Genomic DNA, 18,804 nt, shown 5'->3' with positions numbered 1-18,804 from the left:
GCGTAAAGGGGAGAATGATTGTGCTTGCAGGGGTGGGAGCGTTGTGCATGCAGGTGTATGGGGGTGCGGTGATTGTATGTGTGCAGCTTTAGGGTATTTGGATGTGGATTTGGGGGTGGGTGGGTGTCATATATGTGTAGGGTGTCAATGTGAGCCGTGTGAGTGTTGGAGGGTCCCTGCATGTGTGGAGGTGTGCATGTGGATCGGGGTTTCCAAGTAACATTAACATCACTGGATTCATGTCCACAGCAACAGAGTTGCTGACTCGGGTAAGCTGCTGTACCTCTGTTATAATCATGCTGAGCTCCCACGCTCCCCACAGGCACTTGTTAATAAGCAGTAAGACAGATTCGACCTAATTACACACAGTGTCTGAGCTGAGAGTTGGTAAGGTCCCTCTGTGGACTGAGTACAACATCTGTCAGACGTGAATAGTGATTAAGAGCCTAGGCTCACTACCCACTCAGTGCCTGAAGAGGATTCTCGCTGGTTGCACTGTGCAGGGCAATGCAGGGCTTGGGGTGTGATGTCTATATCGGAAGGCATTTGGGAATCGTATATTGTAGGTTAGTTAACTCATTAAAGATATCTGCATCTTGAGCAGCTGCACAAATCAACCTCTACGCCCCATCTCTCTCTCTCTCTCTGACCTTCTGTATCTCTTTCTCTCGCCCCACTCTGTTTTTCTGTATCTCTGTCACACTCTTCCCCCCCCCCACTCTCTTTCTGTATCTCTGTCACATTCTCTCTCTTCCCATTCTGTCACACTCTTTCTCTTCTCACTCCGTCACACTCTCTCTCTTCCCACTCTGTCACTCTTTCTCTTCTCACTCTGCCACACTCTCTCTCTTCACACTCTGTCTTTCTGCATCTGTCACACTCTCTCTCCCCACTCTGTCTTTCTACATCTCTGTCACACTCTCTCTCTTTCCACTCTGTCACACTCTTTCTCTTCTCACTCTGACACACTCTCTCTTCCACTCTGTCTTTCCGTATCTCTGTCACTCTCTCTTCTCTCCCACTCTTGATGTACAAGTTCTCCGCTCCCTGAATGAACTCCCCGCCCCCCTCTCCCCCCTCGCGATCTGAGAGGAATGGAAGAGGTTTAGTGACAGGGAGTGGACAAGGCCTTGGAAGGATTTGCGTTAACAGAGGAAAACTTTGTATTTGTGCTGGTCCTGGGTAGAGAGCGAATGTAGGTCTAGGTAAATCCAGGTGACAGGAATGGGGGCGTGATTCTGATTATGGGAGCTGAGGGGCTGAGTGTGAGTGACGGGGATGAGGGAGTGCGTTTGGGAGTCGGGGCTGAGGGAGTGAATCTGAGTGATTGGGAGTGAGGAACTGAGGGAGTGTCTGAATGATGCTGTCTGAGGAAGTGAGTCTCAGTAATGGGAGTAAGGGAATGAGTGACAGCTCGGGATTGAGGCAGTATTTGAGAGTGAGTCTGAGTGATGGGAACTGAGGGAGTGAGCCTGAGTGACTGGCCTTGTGACCTAAATATAGGTATTTGAACGCTTGCACTGAAGTCCAGCGTGACATTTAGTTAAGAAGCTCCCTAAGGCAGTGTTTATCCAGGAGAGAGGATTAAGTATTCGTTATCTTTGGATCCAGTGAAGACTATAGTCCTGTTAAATGCTTTCCATTTCTGTACCTTTCACAGTCATTTTGTCCTATTTAATTGGAGAATTTCCCTGTGGTGCAATGTGTCAGTAATCCTCTCAGTCATTCACTGAAGGATTAACAAGACCTTGGTTATGACAATGACTATTAATCATTGTATTTTTGCTCTCCAGTTTTATTTGCAGTTATAAAGCAACGTGAAAGTGAAGCATGAAAACATGCCCATTGAACAAGAGCAACAATTTGCATTTATATGAAGTCATTAATGTAGTAAAACATGGGCAGCACGGTGGCGCACTGCTGCCTCATGGCACCGAAGACCCAGGTTCGATTTTGGCCCCAAGTGGAGTTTGCACATTCTCCCCGAATGTGCGTGGGTCTTACCCCCACAACCCAAAAGATGTGTAGGATATGTGGATTGGCCACACTAAATTGCCCCTTAATTCGAAAAAACGAATTGGGTACTCTAAATTTATTTTTTTAAATGAATGTAGTAAAACATCCTAAAGTCCGACACAGGCACATAATCAGACAAAGTTTTACACTGAAGTCCATAAAGGGAAGTTAGGAAAGATCAACAAAAGTTTAGTCAAAGAGGTAGGATATAAGGAGTGACTTAAAAGGAGAGGAGGGTGTAATGATATGCATAAGCTATCATGTATATAATGATGTAAATGGCCTCTGACCAGCAAGTGGCAGTGTAAATCAACCAGGTGACTCTGTACCTCGAGGAGTTGGAAGTTACTCGCGTTAGTGGATAGTCACACTTGCAGTAGCTCTAGGGTAATTTCTCAGTATTAGTTGTTTGTAATATATTTATTATAGTTATCTTTACCTCGCAGTTATTTTATAATAAAACACATTAAACGAGATGTTCTTCTGTGCATCATTCACGCCACCTAGCACAAGAACATAACATGGTACCAGAACTGAAGATCTGCTAAGAAAACAAAATTCTTTCAAGAGCTGAACATCTAAAGATAACTTCAAAGGAAAAAAGAAAAAATCTTCCACTAACCTGGTGAACTACTGGCAACTTGTACTCAATGCAAAGAGAGACTTCGAAGTCCAGGATGAATGGTTTGAAGGCACCTCACAGCTTCAGGTCACTGGTAATGTAGATGAGAATTGGCGTGTATTCAAACAGCAATTCACTCTCTATGTTGCAGTTCTTGGTCTGCAGGCACAGCCTGATGAGAGACGTTTAGCATTGCTGCTCACTGTAGCAAGTCCACAAGCGATAGAAATATTTAATACATTAGTATTTTGGTAACGAGGTAGTTAGCAAGAACTTTGAGGATGCTGTAATGCAATTTGATCGGCATTGCACTCCAAACAAAAATGAAACATTTGAATGCCATGTAAAAGGGACTGTGTGTTAATGAGATCATCGTAGTTTAAGATGTACTTTATAAACCGTGATAATCTTAAAATCTGTGTGTACTTGTTAAACTAAGGGGGAGTAAAGGAGTACAGTAGCATAATCCAATTATTTCATGTTAAATTAAAAAAATTCTTGTGAAAACTAATTAGCTTTCCTGTGATTCTGTTCCTCTATGGGTTGCATAAAAAAAGTTAAAGTTTTGGTCTTTTGCGGCAGGGTTCCATTCTGGAATCTTCCTGTCCAGTTATAACATCAACTGGGATTGAGGCACTGCACCCTTTATTGTACAATAGTATATAGTTACAGGTAGTTAATACTGTCTTACTGTTAACATTCAGAATACTACAAAGACTCCTTTAACAAACACATCCTGTAACCAAAACCATCCCAACAGTTAGTAGGTCACATCTGGTTTTGACCTTTGATGCTATTTTCTTCAGATCTTGCCAGAAGGACAATGTCCTGCCTAGAGCCACTCCCAAATATGTTGTGCTTGGATCATGCTTTAGTCTCTGGCCATCTATGGACATGATTCCTTTTTTGGTACTGCCATTATTTAAGTGGAATACAGGGATAGGGTTTCAGTGGAATTCAACATGATAGACCATGTTCTACAGTCACCGTCAACATCTTTGCTAAGGATCTGATCCACAGTGCTGAATGATGGAGCTTGGGTGGCACAACAGAGGACATCAGCATTAGATGAACTTGCTGGACCTGGTTGTAGGTCATTTGTATATGTGTTGAACAGGGTGGGGTTAGCACTGGGTTCTGTGGTAGTCAGTCTTCTCTATACACCTCTCCCTTCCCCCAAGGTGGACCCTAGAACCTGTAAAGGAGTGTTTCAACAACTGTCCCAATCAAGGTTGGAAGCATCTCAATGTTAGGAAAGGAATAATGTTCCCTAGTAATTAAGTTGGAATTGGGGTTTTAATTGTTTAATAGACTGCACTTACTGTTTAGTAGATTGCGCCAAATATAGAGGGTATACAGGAGGCACTGTGCTGTTGTTGGCAAAGTGATTGCTGAACACAATAAACTTCTAGTCAAAACCTGCTTTCTAGTTCTTATTATAAAATTACCATTGGAGCTTAACATTGGACAGCTTGAAATGCAGGCACGTGTGCCACATTGTATCATAGGCAGCTGTGAGGTCCAGTGGCACTATGTTTGTCTTCAGGTTTTTCTGGAGGCAGGAAGGTGGTGAGTGCCAGTCATTAAGACCCATTTGCATTCATCCCCCGCTGGCACGCAGCATGAACCTCAATGCTGCCACCAGCAGGAGGTCAGAGTATTGCATTCGGCCGGCCGGTGCTGATCTCGATTTTTCGATTCTCCGCTGCATCGGGGACCCTGCTAATCCAAGCCGGGATAAATTAAATAGAGATGTCAAGGCAAGAGATCAATGTTGGGATAAGGGACTGATGATCAGAGAGTGGCAGAAGGGAGCAGAGTGTATAAACCTAAGCGTACCAGCAGATAAGGCTAGAGGTTACAAAAAGTGAAGAAACAGAACTAAAGGCTCTGCATCTGAATACACGCGGCATTTGTAACAAAACTGATGAATTCACAGCATAAATAAAAATAAGTATGTTCGATCTGATAGCCAACGCAGAGACATGGCTGCAGGATGACAAAGACTGGGACCTGAATATTCAAGGTACATGACATTTGGAAATGACAAGAAGCTAGGAAAGGTGGCGGGATAGCCCTGTTAATTCAGGGTAACATTGGTACAATAACGAGCGATGACCTTAGTACTAGAGATCAAGGTGTAGAATCCGTTTGGGTGGAGTTGAGAAATAGTAAAGTTGAGAAGAAGTCACTTGTGGGAGTGGTTTCTAGGCCCCCTAACAGTAACCATATCGTAGGATGGGATATACAGCAAGAAATAATGTGGGCTTGTGAACAAAGTTGGGCAATAATCATGAATAATTTAATCAACAAGGACACCTACGTCAGACTCCTGTTCATTGACTACAGCTCCGCCTTCAATGCCATAATCCCAGCCAAACCCGTATCCAAACTCCAAAATCTAGGACTCGGCTCCTCCCTCTGCAACTGGATCCTCGACTTCCTGACCTACAGACCGCAATCAGTAAGGATAAACAACAACACCTCCTCCACAATAGTTCCCAATACCGGGGTCCCGCAAGGCTGCATGCTTAGCCCCCTACTGTACTCGCTATGCACACATGACTGTGTGGCAAAATCCGGCTCCAACTCCACCTACAGGTTTGCTGATAACACGACCGTAGTGGGCCGGATCTCAAACAACAACAAGTCAGAGTACAGGAGGGAGATAGAGAACCTAGTGGCGTGGTGCAGCGATAACAATCTCTCCCTCAATGTCAAGAAAACAAAAGAGCTGGTTAAGGACCTCAGGAAGCAAAGTATCGTACAGACCTCTGTCTGCATCAACGGGGCCGAGGTGGAGCTGACGACATGGCTGCTGAATGGAGGACACGCATATTTATCCTCAGCCTACTGGGCGGAGCCTGCAGGCAGGGACTACCGGCAAACCTGTAGTACAGGTCCTACCTTACATCACCTGATACAGGTGCAACAGTGGTTTACCACATTCACCCCCTGTTAAAATTGAGTCTGGCGGGGGTGGTGGAGAACTATAGACAGCAATGAATTTATATTTACAGTATTTGATCAGAAAAAAAAAATGTCTTTTGTAGTCTGGTGCCAGTTAGAGATTTAACCGGTCTGGTGCCTTGACGTTCCGCTGGGAGCGACGTAGCGGTGGCGGCGATGTCGATGCTGGCCTGATGTTCGGTGACTCCGGGAGCGTGCCGAAATCCTCTTCATCCTCGGGCGTGGGTAGGGGAAGGATAGATGGTCCTGGTGGGGTTAATGCTGGGAGCGCCGGGGAAGGGGAGGGTGGCGCTGGACCGGAGAGGTGTGTGTGTGTGGAACCTGCTGGTGCCAGGTCCAGGTCCCTGAGGGAGACAGTATCTTGGCGGCCCATACTGGGGGTTGGCACCCTTTTGCACCCTTTCCACCAACGGGTTCGCCTTGTGGAGGCGGACGTGCCTACGGAGAAGGACTGGTCCTGGAGCTGCGAGCCAAGTTGGGAGCGACACCCCAATGTGGACTTCCTGGGGAAGGCCAAAAGACGTTCATGGGGTGTGTTGTTAGTAGTGGTGCACAGCAGTGACCGAATGGAGTGGAGTGCATCAAGGAGGACCTCCTGCCAGCGAGAGGCTGGGAGGTTCCTGGACCGTTGGGTCAGTTGGACGGCCCTCCAAACCGTCCCGTTATCCCTCTCTACCTGCCTGTTTCCCCGGGGGTTTTAGCTGGTCGTCCTGCTGGAGGCGATACCCCTGCTGAGCAGGAACTGACGCAGCTCATCGCTCATGAATGAGGATCCCCTGTCACTGTGGATATAGGCGGGGAAACCGAACAGAGCGAAGATTGTGTTTGGGGCTTTGATGACGGTGGCAGACGTCATGTCGGGGCATGGGATGGCGAAGGGGAACCTGGAGTACTCATCGAACACACTGAGAATATACGTGTTTCGGTCGGTGGAGGGGAGGGGCCCTTTGAAATCCACACTGAGGCGTTCAAAGGGGCGGGAGGCCTTCACCAGACGTGCATGATCCGGCCGGTAGAAGTGCGGCTTGCACTCCGCAATTACCTGGCAGTCCCTGGTGATATGTCCGTACTTCCTCGACGGAGTAGGGCAGGTTGCGGGCCTTTATGAAATGGTACGACCGAGTGACCCCTGGGTGACAAAGGCTGTCGTGCAGGGTCCGGAGTCGGTCTACCTGTGCGCTGGCACATGTACCTTGGGATAGGGCGTCTGGGGGCTCGTTGAGTTTGCCGGGGCGATACAAGATCTCGTAATTAAAGGTGGAGAGCTCGATCCTCCACCGCAAGATTTTAGCATTTTTGATCTTGCCCCGCTGTGTGTATTTGAACATGAAGGCTACCGACCGTTGGTCAGTGAGGAGAGCGAATCTCCTGCTGGCCAGGTAATACCTCCAATGCCGCACAGCTCCAACGATAGCTTGGGCCTCTTTTTCGACGGATGAGTGCCGAATTTCTGAGGCATGAAGTGTGCGGGAGAAGAATGCCACGGGTCTGCCTGCCTGATTGAGGGTGGCGGCTAGGGCAACGTCTGATGCATCGCTCTCCACTTGAAAGGGCAGCGTCTCGTCTACTGCGTGCATCCCGGCCTTGGTGATATCGGCTCTGATATGGGCGAAGGCCTGCTGTGCTTCGGCCGTCAGGGGAAAATGGGTGGACTGCATGAGTGGGCGGGCCTTGTCCGCATAGTTTGGGACCCACTGGGCGTAGTACGAGAAGAACCCCAGGCAGCGTTTGAGGGCCTAGGGGCAGTGGGGGAGGGGGTATTCCATGAGGGGGCACATGCAGTCGGGATCGGGCCCCAGAACTCCGTTCTGGACCACATAGCCGAGGATGGCTAAGCGGGTTGTGCTGAACACACACTTCTCCTTTTTGTAGGTGAGGTTGAGGAGAGTGGCGGTGTGGAGAAATTTGGCAAGGTTGGCATCGTGGTCCTGCTGGTCATGGCCGCAGATGGTGACGTTGTCTCGATATGGGAAGGTGGCTCGCAAACCGCACCGGTCGACCATTCGGTCCATCTCCCTTTGGAAGACCGAGACCCCGTTAGTGACGCCGAAGGGAACCCTGAGGAAGTGATAGAGACGACCGTCTGCCTCGAAAGCAGTGAATGGACGGTCCGATTTACGAATGGGGAGCTGGTGGTAGGCGGATTTGAGGTCTACCGTTGAGAAGACTCGGTACTGTGGAATCTGATTGACCATATCAGATATGCGTGGGAGGGGGTACACGTCAAGCTGCGTGTACCGATTGATGGTCTGGCTGTAGTCCACGACTATTCTGTGTTTCTCCCCAGTTTTAATGACTACCACTTGGGCTCTCCAGGGGCTGTTGCTGGCCTCGATAATGCCCTCCCGAAGCAGCTGCTGGACCTCGGACCTGATGAAGGTCCTGTCCTGGGTGCTGTACCGTCTGCTCCTGGTAGTGATGGGTTTGCAATCCGGGGTTTGATTGGTTAAGAGGGAAGGCTGAATGACCTTTTAGGGTTGCGAGGCCACATACAGTGAGGGGTGGTAGGGGCCCGCCGAATTTCAGGGTCAGACTCTGGAGGTTACACTGGAAGTCCAGGCCGAGTAGCAGGGCAACGCAGAGGTTAGGGAGGACGTAGAGGCGGAAGCCGCTGAATTCTATGCCCTGGACTGTGAGAGTGGCTATGCAATACCCCCGGATCGCCATGGAATTGGATCCGGAGGCCAGGGACATTCTTTGATTGGCGGGGTGTACCACGAGGGAGCAGCGCCTTACCGTATCCGGGCGGATGAAGCTTTCGGTGCTCCCGGAGTCCAGCAGGCAAGAGGTCACGTGGCTGTTGATTTTCACACTGGTCGATGCGGTGGCCAGGTTGTGCGGACGAGACTGATCGATCGTCATTGAGGCGAGTCGTGGCTGGTCGTTGCTGACGCCGGATGATGGGGAGTCTGGGGGGCCCACCCCTCCTACCCCTCGTGGACCCCACAGATGGTCGTCCCAGCGGGGGCCTTACCCAGCCAGTACGCCTGCGCCACACGCCAGCCCGTGCACCCCGGGGGGTCCCCGATGTTACTTCTGCGGCCAGCAGAAGCACCCTCGCTGTTGGTGTCCATGTCCCGTGGGGGAGACAAGATGGTGGCGCCTGAAGATCCTGCGGGGGACAAAATGCCGGTGCCCATGGGCCGCACGTTGCGGGGGTTGGACAAAATGGCAGCATCCATGGGCCGCATGTGGACTGAGGGGGAGAAGATGGCGGTGCCCACTGGCCGCGCGTGACCCCGGGAGGTGAAGGTGGCGGTGCCCACTGGCCACGTGTGGTCCGGGGAGATGAAGATGGCGGCGCCCATTGTGTGTAGGCTAGGGGGGTGGGGGCGATAGTGGCGACTGCGCCGGCCTGGCACACCGCGGCGAAGTGCCCCTTTTTGCCACAAGCCTTGCAAAAGGCAGCGCGGGCCAGGCATCGTTGGCGAGGGTGCTTCTGCTGGCCGCAGAAGTAACATCGGGGACCCCCCGGGGTGCACGGGCTGGCGTGTGGCGCAGGCGTACTGGCTGGGTAAGGCCCTCGCTGGGGCGGCCATCTGTGGGGTCCACGAGGGGTAGGAGGGGGTGGGCCTGAATGTTACGTGAGACAACCGTCATGGAGAGCCCTAGCTTCTTTGTTTCAGCTAGGTCGAGCGTGGCCCCTTCTAACAGTCTTTGACGTATGAAGTCCAACCCAATCCCCGTTCTGAACGCGTCCCGCATATGAAGATTGGAATGTTCGGTGGCCGTAATGGCCTGACAGTCACAGTCCCGGACGAGTGGGATTAGGGCCCGGCAGAAATCTTCTATGGACTCACCAGGGAGTTGAGAGCGAGTGGCGAGTACATGCAGGAGCAGAGCGTGTTCGTCTTCTGGGCGTAATTTTCTTTGAGAAGCGCCATGGCGTCGGCGTAGTTCGGGGCGTCCTGGATCAGCGGAAACACGTTGGAGCTCAACCTTGAGAACAGGATCTGTATCTTCTGAGCCTCCGTCGGAGGGGTGGTCGCTGAGTTGATATAGGCCTCGAAACAAGCTAGCCAGTCATTAAAGTGCTTTTTGGCGTCACTTGATTGCGGATCCAGTTGCAGGCGATCTGGTTTGATTCGGAGGTCCATCTTTTAGAAAATCTTAGAGCAATAAATTGAGGCACGATCAATTGAACAAAGACTAGAGTTGGATACAACTGAGGCTTTATTGCTCTAAGATGTGTGGCCTCCCACAGCAGATGGCGAAATGGCTGCTGAATGGAGGACGCGCATATTTATACTCCGCCTACTGGGCGGAGCCAGCAGGCAGGGACTACCAGCGAACCTGTAGTACAGTCCGTCCTTACATCACCTAATACAGGTGCAACAGTGGTTTACCACATGTCCATAATGACTCTAGGGGCGAAATTCTCCCCCAACGGCGCGATGTCCGCCGACTGGCGCCATAAACGGCGCCAATCAGACGGGCATCGTGCCGGCCCAAAGGTGCGGAATGCTCCGCATCTTTGGGGGCCGAGCCCCAACATTGAGGGGCTAGGCCGGCGGCGGAGGGATTTCCGCCCCGCCAGCTGGCGGAAATGGCGTTTGTTGAGCGTCAGTGGCCGCCGACAGTTTCCCGCGCATGCGCAGTGGGGAGAGTCTCTTCCGCCTCCGCCATGGTGGAGGCCGTGGCGGAGGCGGAAGGGAAAGAGTGCCCCGATCGCGGGCCAGGCCACCGTGGGGGCACCCCCCGGGGTCAGATCGCCCCGCGCCCCCCCCAGGACCCCGGAGCCCGCCCACGCCGCCTGGTCCCGCCGGTAAATACCAGCTTTGATTTACGCCGGCGGGACAGGCAATTTCTGGGCGGGACTTCGGCCCATTCGGGCCGGAGAATTGAGCGGGGGGGTCCCGCCAACCGGCGCGGCCCGATTCCCGCACCCGCCCAATTTCCGGTACCGGAGACTTCGGCGGGGGCGGGATTCACGGCGGCCAACGGCCATTCTCCGACCCAGCGGGGGGTCGGAGAATGACGCCCAAGATTTCCATAGATGTACCATAGAAAGTATCCTATCTGGCTGCATCACAGCTTGGTCTGGCAACTGCTCTGCCGAAGACTGTAAGAAATGACAGAGAGTAGTGAGCACAGCCCAGTCCATCACGTGAGCCCACCTCCTACCCATTGACACTTTGGGCAGCATAATCAAAGACCAATCACTTCAACTTGTCCAAACCAGAATCTTTTATTGGGTCTCATGTGGTAAGATAGCAATCTGATACAGAGCACGTTATCTTGGAGTCTGCTAACTACTCCTCTGGAACTTGCATCTAGCACTGACCATTCACTTGTATGTCTTATTACCTTCTCAATCTTCTTCTCCAGATCTGGAGACCCCTTATATCGGAGTCACAGGTCACATGACCTTGGACTAGACACCGCATTGTGTGTCTGTACCGCCACCCGCTGGTTGAAGGTCGCACACCTTCCAACTATGATATAGCCCATAGGCATACCACCATAGATGGGTTCTTACAACAATTGACAATGGTTTGCATGGTCATCATTAGACTTTTAATTCCAGATTTCAATTCAATCAAATTTCACCGTCTGCCATGGTGAGATTCGAACCCTGGTCCCCAGAGCATTACCCTGGGTCTCTGGATTACTAGTCCAGTGACAATACACTACACCATCGCCTCCCCAGGCTGGACTGTAACCATCGGAGTTCAGAAGAATTGAGAGGTGACCTTATTGAAACATATAAGACCCTGAGGGGACTTAACAAGGTAGATGCTGAGAGGATGTTTTCACTTACGGGAGAGACTAGAACTGAGGGACCCAGTTTAAAAATAAGATGATGTCTCCTAGAGATGCAAAGAATTTTGTTTCTCTCAGAGGGTTGACAATCTTTGGAACTCTCGTCCCCAGAGAACGGTGGAGGCAGCTGGGTCAATAAATAATTTTAAGGCAGAGATAGATAGATTCTTGATTAAAGAGGGACTCGAAGGTTAGCAAAGGTAGGTGGAACGTTGAGGCCATAATCCGAACAACCATGATTTTATTTAGTGGTGGAGCAGTTTTGAGGGCAGAATGGCCATTCCCAAATCCCCCTAACTCGTATGTTCGTGTGAACCTGCCCAGAGTCCTGAATAGGATAGTGAACACTGAAACGGCCTCCTATTTGGCCACCTCCCAAAAGATTCCACCCTCCCCACCGACTGCTGAGGCCTTGGAACCCAGAAAGGTCCCGACGTTCGACACATTTCCAAGTGCCGATGATTGCAGCTGGTTTTTTTCCGCAGTTTAGTTTTGAATTTGCCCCCTTCAAACTCGGGCCACGTCCTCTGGTAAAGTTGAGCTGTAGCAACGTGTCACGGCCGATCTTACCCTGAGCCTGCGGAATCCTAAAAACAGCAATCACATCACCTTTGCATTTGGTAACCATCAGCTTTCTTCTTGTTCACATCTTGTTTGGGTTAAGCTGTGACAGAAAGTGTTCTGATTTATTAAAAACCTGTTTTCAGTGCATTATTATCTCTGCTTGTGCAAACAACAGACGGTTCAGATGCAGAGAGCTTCATGCTGCTCAGTGTTTCACACAGTACCTGAGGATCTCACCAGGTCTGCAAGGAATCTCAAAACATGCAAAAAACATCACACTTGGCTCAACTCTCCCTCCAACTTTCATCTGCATCCAGATACAATTATTTTCTGCTTGCATTGCAAAAAGGGTGCCCATTAATTGCATTGAGAAATGGCATCACAATCTCTCACACCATGGTTATGCAGTAAATTGGATGAGGATATAAAAAAAAATTCTTGCCTCATTGGACTGCTGGATAGAATTATTGTAACGCAGAATCTGTGAATTCTGTGAGCTCTCCAAGGCACAGACATTATCAAACAGTTCCAGATAAAGTACAGCATACTAGATAGGTCTCCCTCTACATTGCACAGGCATAATACAGAGCAGGATTCTCTGTCCGTTCAATGCAGCGGGACTCTCTGGTCCGCTGCAGTGAATGGGACATTTGGCTGAGCTCCTAATTCTCCGTCCTCACTACCGGCAGCGGTAGCAGGGCTGACTCACAATGGAGAATCCCGGCCACCGACTCCTCCTGGAGTTGGCAATTGGGTCAGGAATTTTTCACAGCAAATTAAATTCCAGTCGAAAAATGGGATGGCAGAATCTTCACATCTGCGGGCGGAGGTTTGAGTCATGGTTGGGTCCCAAACTGGCACACAAGTTCTCTAACATCGGGGGTTGCCAGTGACAGCTAAAGTTGGGACTGGCGCCGCTCTGCTGCACCAGTCCCCCACCAGCGGTGGCTGCAAGCTACATGCCCCGTATCAGCGGGAAAATGCTAATGAGCCATTTGAATTCATTTCCATCTGATTAACAGGCTGGAAGCCCAATTCTCCACATCGCCATGATGCTCTGGCTCTCACGATTGGGAATCACGCAGGAGTGGATTAGTGCAAGTATTTTCAAGTGTGCCCCTGATGCGGTGGACCTCGCGATGGGTCAAGGGGTTAAGTATGTATCGTGGATGCCCCACAAAGTTCATCAGAGGACCCCCTCCCCCCACAATGCAAATCCCAGGAAAAAGTGCCATTTCCACTTCCCCTTTTTCTCAGCAGAAAGTACTTAACTGCTTTTGATGTGATGAGAAGCTATATATTTATAAACATTGTGGTTAGCTTCACAGCAGGGTACTTGAGATGCATTCAAGTGTGAAGGGAGATGAAGATAAACAATCCAGACACCTGTCCGTTCGAAGCTGTTACCCTGTCAATTACAGCCTACTGTAAGGGCACGTCCTGTTTATTCCCGTATTTCCCATTTATTTTATTTTGCCATTATCATTTTCGACCGTTGGATGTTTAATGGACATATACCTTTTCAGTCGAGCAGAGGAAGTGAGGAACTCAATAGTACACTATGCTGGCTTTCGAACAGCAGACCTCAGACTTTTTGGAACCTGAGAGATCGAAGGGACTCAGTTTGATTGGTTGGCTGGTGGCCAATGAATTTTCCCAAAGGCCGTATTCTGCCCAGCAACAGGCGGTGATTGTGTCCTACCCAAGTGGGATGGTTTTCAGAGAACAAAGGAAAGGATAGTTGGGCCCTGGATGCTCAGAGCTGGAGCTGTGAGTCTCTTTTCCTCTTTCTCCCCAAAAGATGCATAGCTGCTGTATTCCTGAACCTATAGAGAACCTGGATGAATCTACAATGAAAACCATTACAGACTGAAAGCAAAAACCTCAAAGTGAAAACTTAAACTGAAGGAAGGTGTGCTAGAAGACAACCAAGACTCTTATCCTTTTCATTTTCTCTGTGTTGAATTGCCTGTCTTGTGTGTGTGTATGTGTGTTGGGGTTGGGGTGAGTTAAAGGTGGGGGAGGGGGGGCTGAGGAACTCGATCATAGTTAACCAGTTGTATTTGCAGCATATATCATTATAGTTATTATTAGTAATACAATTAATTGTATTAAAATTTAAAAACCTGATGACTGTAGTTATTGGGCAGCCAAGGGCCAAAGACTTTGGGTGTTTTTTCAATAATTATTTGTTAATTTCAATTGTGTTGAGACTCCGGGTCAAGTGGGGGGCTGGGATTGACTGTGCACTAGCCCAGGGGGTCATAACACTACTAAATGCTATTTATCTTTGAAAGTGAATGGACACTTCGCAAATCAAAGGACCTGAGGGGGTTTAAAGTTTTGTGCTATGTTTTGGCTTTCCATGAAGTAACAGTTGCTGCTTTATATACTCTGTCTGAGGCAGCAGGTGTAAGGGACAGGTAAGTGAAAAAGCAGTGATTTTTCATTGTTTCTGCCTGGACTGCTTTTTAACTTCCAGGCAGGGTTGACTGATGGAGGGAGAGGGGGCCTCTGATATGGTTGTCTCTGATATGGGGGTTCTCTAAATGGAGGAGGGTCTCTGGGGAGTTGGTGAGTTGGTCTGATGGGGGGACTCTGTTTGGGGTCTGATGGGGGGTGTCTGATGGGGGCACTCTGATAGGTATCCAATCGGGGGGGGTTTCAGGTCAGCCTTATGCGTGCGTACTGTGGGGGCGGGGGTGACCCATAATTCCTTTACTGGGAGGAGGATGCCCCTACTTGTCAGCGGGGGTGGCAGGAACTGCATTGTTGGGGGGGGGGGGGGGGGGGTCTGTGTCGGATCTTGGTATAGGTCACTCTCTTCAAATGGCAGACCAGTATTGGGATTTCAAACAGAATCCCGCAAGCTTCCTGCCATGCATAAATTAGCATGGCAGAAAGAGTGAATCACTCCTGGGGGCCATCCTAGTGCAAATGCAGACCAGGAATGATTCTACTCCGGCTGAAGAATTTAGTCTCCCAAACAGAGAATCTTCAAGCTTGTTTCTCAGAACCCCCGGCACCCACCAGCCCAACTGCTTAATGTGTAGGTGCGGTGCCTCAAATCTCACCTGCTATAGACACCCCCCTGCAGCTCACAATGCCCTTTCTTTGTCCCCGAAGGAGAAGATAGCCCATAATAAGAGGGGAAGGGTGAAGACAGGGGCTGCGGGGGGGGTGTCAGAGATCGGAGCACACACCCCCAATGAGGAGAGGGTGGTTGCCCGAGGAGAGAGCAGTGACTGACAGCAATGTTGGCCTGTGCCAGAGAACTGAGGATCCACTGTCCCTTCGCCCAGATGATCTGTCTCAAGTGAATTGTTGATGTCCCACAAAAAGATCCTTCCCTTTCACTAACCACATGGCCATTGCCTCGCAGGATCACCACCTTCCAGAGCCGTGTCCCTACCACCCAAGAGGATACATCAGAGGAGAGCAGCGAGGAGCACACCAACGACACGTCACAGCTATCACCCCCACCTTCCACCAGCGCAGAGTCACACACCTTGGTGAACAGGTTTCGCGTTACTATCTGGTGAGCGCCAAACATCTGCAGATGCACATCAGCTGGAGGCAGGAACATCCAAGAGGGACAGCACTTGGAGGTCTGCTGGATCCCAGGACACAGCTGGGTCCCAGCCAGATGTTGAGCCCCTGGACAAGATTCAGCCAGCGTTGATGTAGGTGATCGGACACAGCTGCGACATTGAGGAGGGGGGTGTCAACTAGATTCCAGTGCAAGGACGATTGGAGGAGTTCCAAATCTTTCAGGTGCAGGAGATGGTGCCAGAATTATATAGCACCTAGGCAAACACGACGAGGGTGGTGACCGCAGTGGAATACCTGGAGCACGACATCTGCATCTTGAATGGTGATGTCCAAGGCGTTGTTCAGTTTGTGATGACCATGGCTGAGGGCTTCGACATCATGTCCCAGATGATGAGTGACGTGTCCCAGACGCAGATGGACATTGCCGAGACAGTTCAGAGCGTGGCCCAATCACTGAGGACCATCGCTAAGGGTGTCGACGCCATGGTGTGGACAATGAGAAGCCTCCAGGACCAGCAGCCAGAAGACTCAGCGGCTACTGGAGCTCACTCCAGCTGCCCCTCCATCCCATAGAGTCACTGAGGACCCTACAAGCAATCTCAGGGAGGAGGAAGTGCTGGAGTCCAACCCGGGGCCAGACACCAAAAAGACTAAGACTGTCTCCAGTTCTTCTGATTTGCCCCCTCCTGACACTGGTGCAACTCAAGGGCAGCGGGCAGAACAGGGTGGCACGGCGACACCTGTGACGCTGGTAAGTCAGCTGGGGCCCTCCGGCTCCAGGCCCTCCAGAGGCCGTTCATCAAGGGCTTCAAAGGCCGCAGGGCAGGGAAAGCAGCAGGCTGCCTCCACCTATGACGTGCATCTTGGGGACACACCTAGACAGAGCACTAGACCGTGGAAGACCAAGAGAGTGAGGACCACTGAGTGACCACTGGTCAGGTCACTATTCGTAACTCTAGGGAATGGAAATCTGTCACATTAAAATATCCACCATTGAAACATTTCACACCTGATATACGTGAAGCCTCTGTCACTCCATCTTCACAGCGAGCATGCCCGCACACCCACCCCCACTTCTCCCACCTTCCCCTTTCTCCTGTGCTCCCCATCTCCCCACTCTCACTTTACAGTGGGCCAAGATGAAAAGCTCCCGATGCAGACTCTGTCGCGGGAACAGTGTGAGCGCTCTGTGAGCAGAACTCTGGCACTGGATCCACATTTTGAGTAGCCCGATGCATGCTCAATGACAACACGGGCCTCATTCAATTGGGTCTCCACCTCGGTCTCAGACCTTTGCACTGATGTCAGCGGGTATCCCTTGTCCCCCATGAGCAAACTCGTCATCCTGGAGTGCTCCTCGAAGACACCGGGGATCTCCAAGGATGTAGCTGTCATGCACGCTCCCAGAGTAACGGGCACACATGTGCATGATCCTCAGGCGGTGTTCGGACAGGATCTGAACATTCAGAGCGTGGAACCTCTTCCTATTAATATAGGGCACTCCCTGATGCCCTGGTGCTCACAGGGTGACATACATGCCATCAATGGCCCCCTGGACCTGGGGCATCCCAGCGATGGCATTGAATCCTCTACAGCGATTGGCCGAAGAGTCCCCGTTTCCGACAAAATTGGGAACGCTGCTGCTTTTGCGATGCACTGCCCCCTCCAAAGCAGCGTGCTCGCAGACCATGCCGCACGCCTATCGACGGCCTCAGGAAGTCGCCTGAGGCTCACCCCCTGATGCTCCACCCCCGACCGGCCGAGTTCCCGACGGCATGGGTCTCCCATGGTCTTACCTGTCGGGAACTTGGTGTTGCGGCTGCGGAATCAGTCCAGCGCTGCCACAGTCGAGGGAGGGCCGATCCGCGGGAGGGGGACTTTGTCAGGGGCTGGGGGCACCGTTGGGGGATGGTCCGGGGCTCGCGAGCCGGCCAAAGGAGGGGCACTATTTTGCAGGCCGGGTTCACACGCGACCGATGCCATGTTGCACGGCGCGGCCACTGCAGGCCGTGCGCATGCGCGGCCATGAACTCGGCAATTCTCCGGGCCATATCGGCAGCTAGAGCTGGGTGCTTTACGCTGCTCGGCTGCTAGCCGCCCACCAAACGGAGGCTCGATGGCCGTTTGGCGCCGAATGTTCGGTCGTAAAACGCCACCGTTCCCACTGGCGTCAGGACATAGCCTCAAAATTGGACAATCCAGCCCCTTGTTCCTCACAATTGGTATCAGGAAGTGCTACTCTAATCTGCCTTCCCTTTGCCTCATTCATCATGTTGCATTCAACATTGAGGTAGGCCTGCTGATATTCCTACAGTTGTTAGCCGTTCCCCTCCTCTCAATTCTACATTTCCCAGTTTCAGAGTCGCTGCCGACAGAGAGGGCAAGAAAAATAATTCCAAGTACCAGGAATTTCAGTTCCAGGGAGGTGAATTTTGAGGTGATGTCGAGATGACCTGATCTGAAGTTTTCAGGACTTTGAAGGAAATTGGGAACGTTGATCTGTTCCAAGTGATGATGGGATAAAATCCCAGGGAGACTCAGGGGAATAAACGGAAGAGTTAAGAGGATAAGAAGAGAATTCAGGGAACTTCATCGGCAAAAGATAATCAATGTACTTGGGTAATGCAGAAATATTTTGGGCAGGTAGCCAATGATCCATCTAACCTTCCACCAGCTTCAGCAGAAGAACTTTCTTGGATTCAAATTCTCCGTCTGGAAGACTTAAAAGGTTCCAACGATGCCCCGAATGTCCCTTTTCTCTCGGGTCAAGTTCCTGGAAATGAAAAATGAAATGAAAATCGCTTATTGTCACAAGTAGGCTTCAATGAAGTTACTGTGAAAAGCCCCCAGTCGCCACATTCCGGCGCCTGTTCGGGGAGGTTGGTACGGGAATTGAACCGTGCTGCTGGTCTGCTTTAAAAGCCAGCGATTTAGCCCAGTGTGCTAAACCAGCCCCCGGATGGATGTGTTTTTCATGACTCAGCATGTCAGTTCAGACTCAGTCGTTAACCTCCCTCACATTCTGACCATTAATTCTTCACTCTTCCTGTAACACACAGACTAAAACTGAGCACAGTGCTCCAGAAGTCACCACATACGTTTACCTACTTTGAGTTACAAGTTTTTAAAATTCATTTATGCTGTGGGCATTGCTGGTTGGGCCAGCCTTTATTGGCCATCCCTCATTGCTCTTGAGAAAGTGGTGGTGAGCTGCCTTCTTGAACTATTGCAGTCCCTGAGTTGTAGGTACACCCATAGTGCTGTCAGGGAGGGATTTCCAGGATTTTGACCCAGCGACAGTGAAGGAACGGCAAAAT

General features: G+C 50.8%; 1 protein-coding gene across 1 annotated transcript in view; it reads left to right on the top strand.

The window, feature by feature from the left end:
• The window catches only part of rabl2 (RAB, member of RAS oncogene family-like 2), a 46,734-nt gene extending 43,628 nt beyond the window's left edge, over positions 1–3,106 (top strand). Inside the window, exon 8 of the mRNA XM_072471217.1 lies at positions 2,524–3,106. Coding sequence (XP_072327318.1) covers positions 2,524–2,553 — 30 coding nt within the window. The 3' untranslated portion in view covers positions 2,554–3,106. The remainder of the gene's footprint in view (positions 1–2,523) is intronic.
• The last annotated feature ends 15,698 nt before the right edge of the window (positions 3,107–18,804 follow it).

The sequence above is a fragment of the Scyliorhinus torazame genome, chromosome 13 (assembly GCF_047496885.1).
Source record: "Scyliorhinus torazame isolate Kashiwa2021f chromosome 13, sScyTor2.1, whole genome shotgun sequence".
Lineage (NCBI taxonomy): Eukaryota > Metazoa > Chordata > Chondrichthyes > Carcharhiniformes > Scyliorhinidae > Scyliorhinus > Scyliorhinus torazame.
Note: the sequence above shows the minus strand (reverse complement) of the source record. Positions and strands in the feature narration are given on the sequence as shown.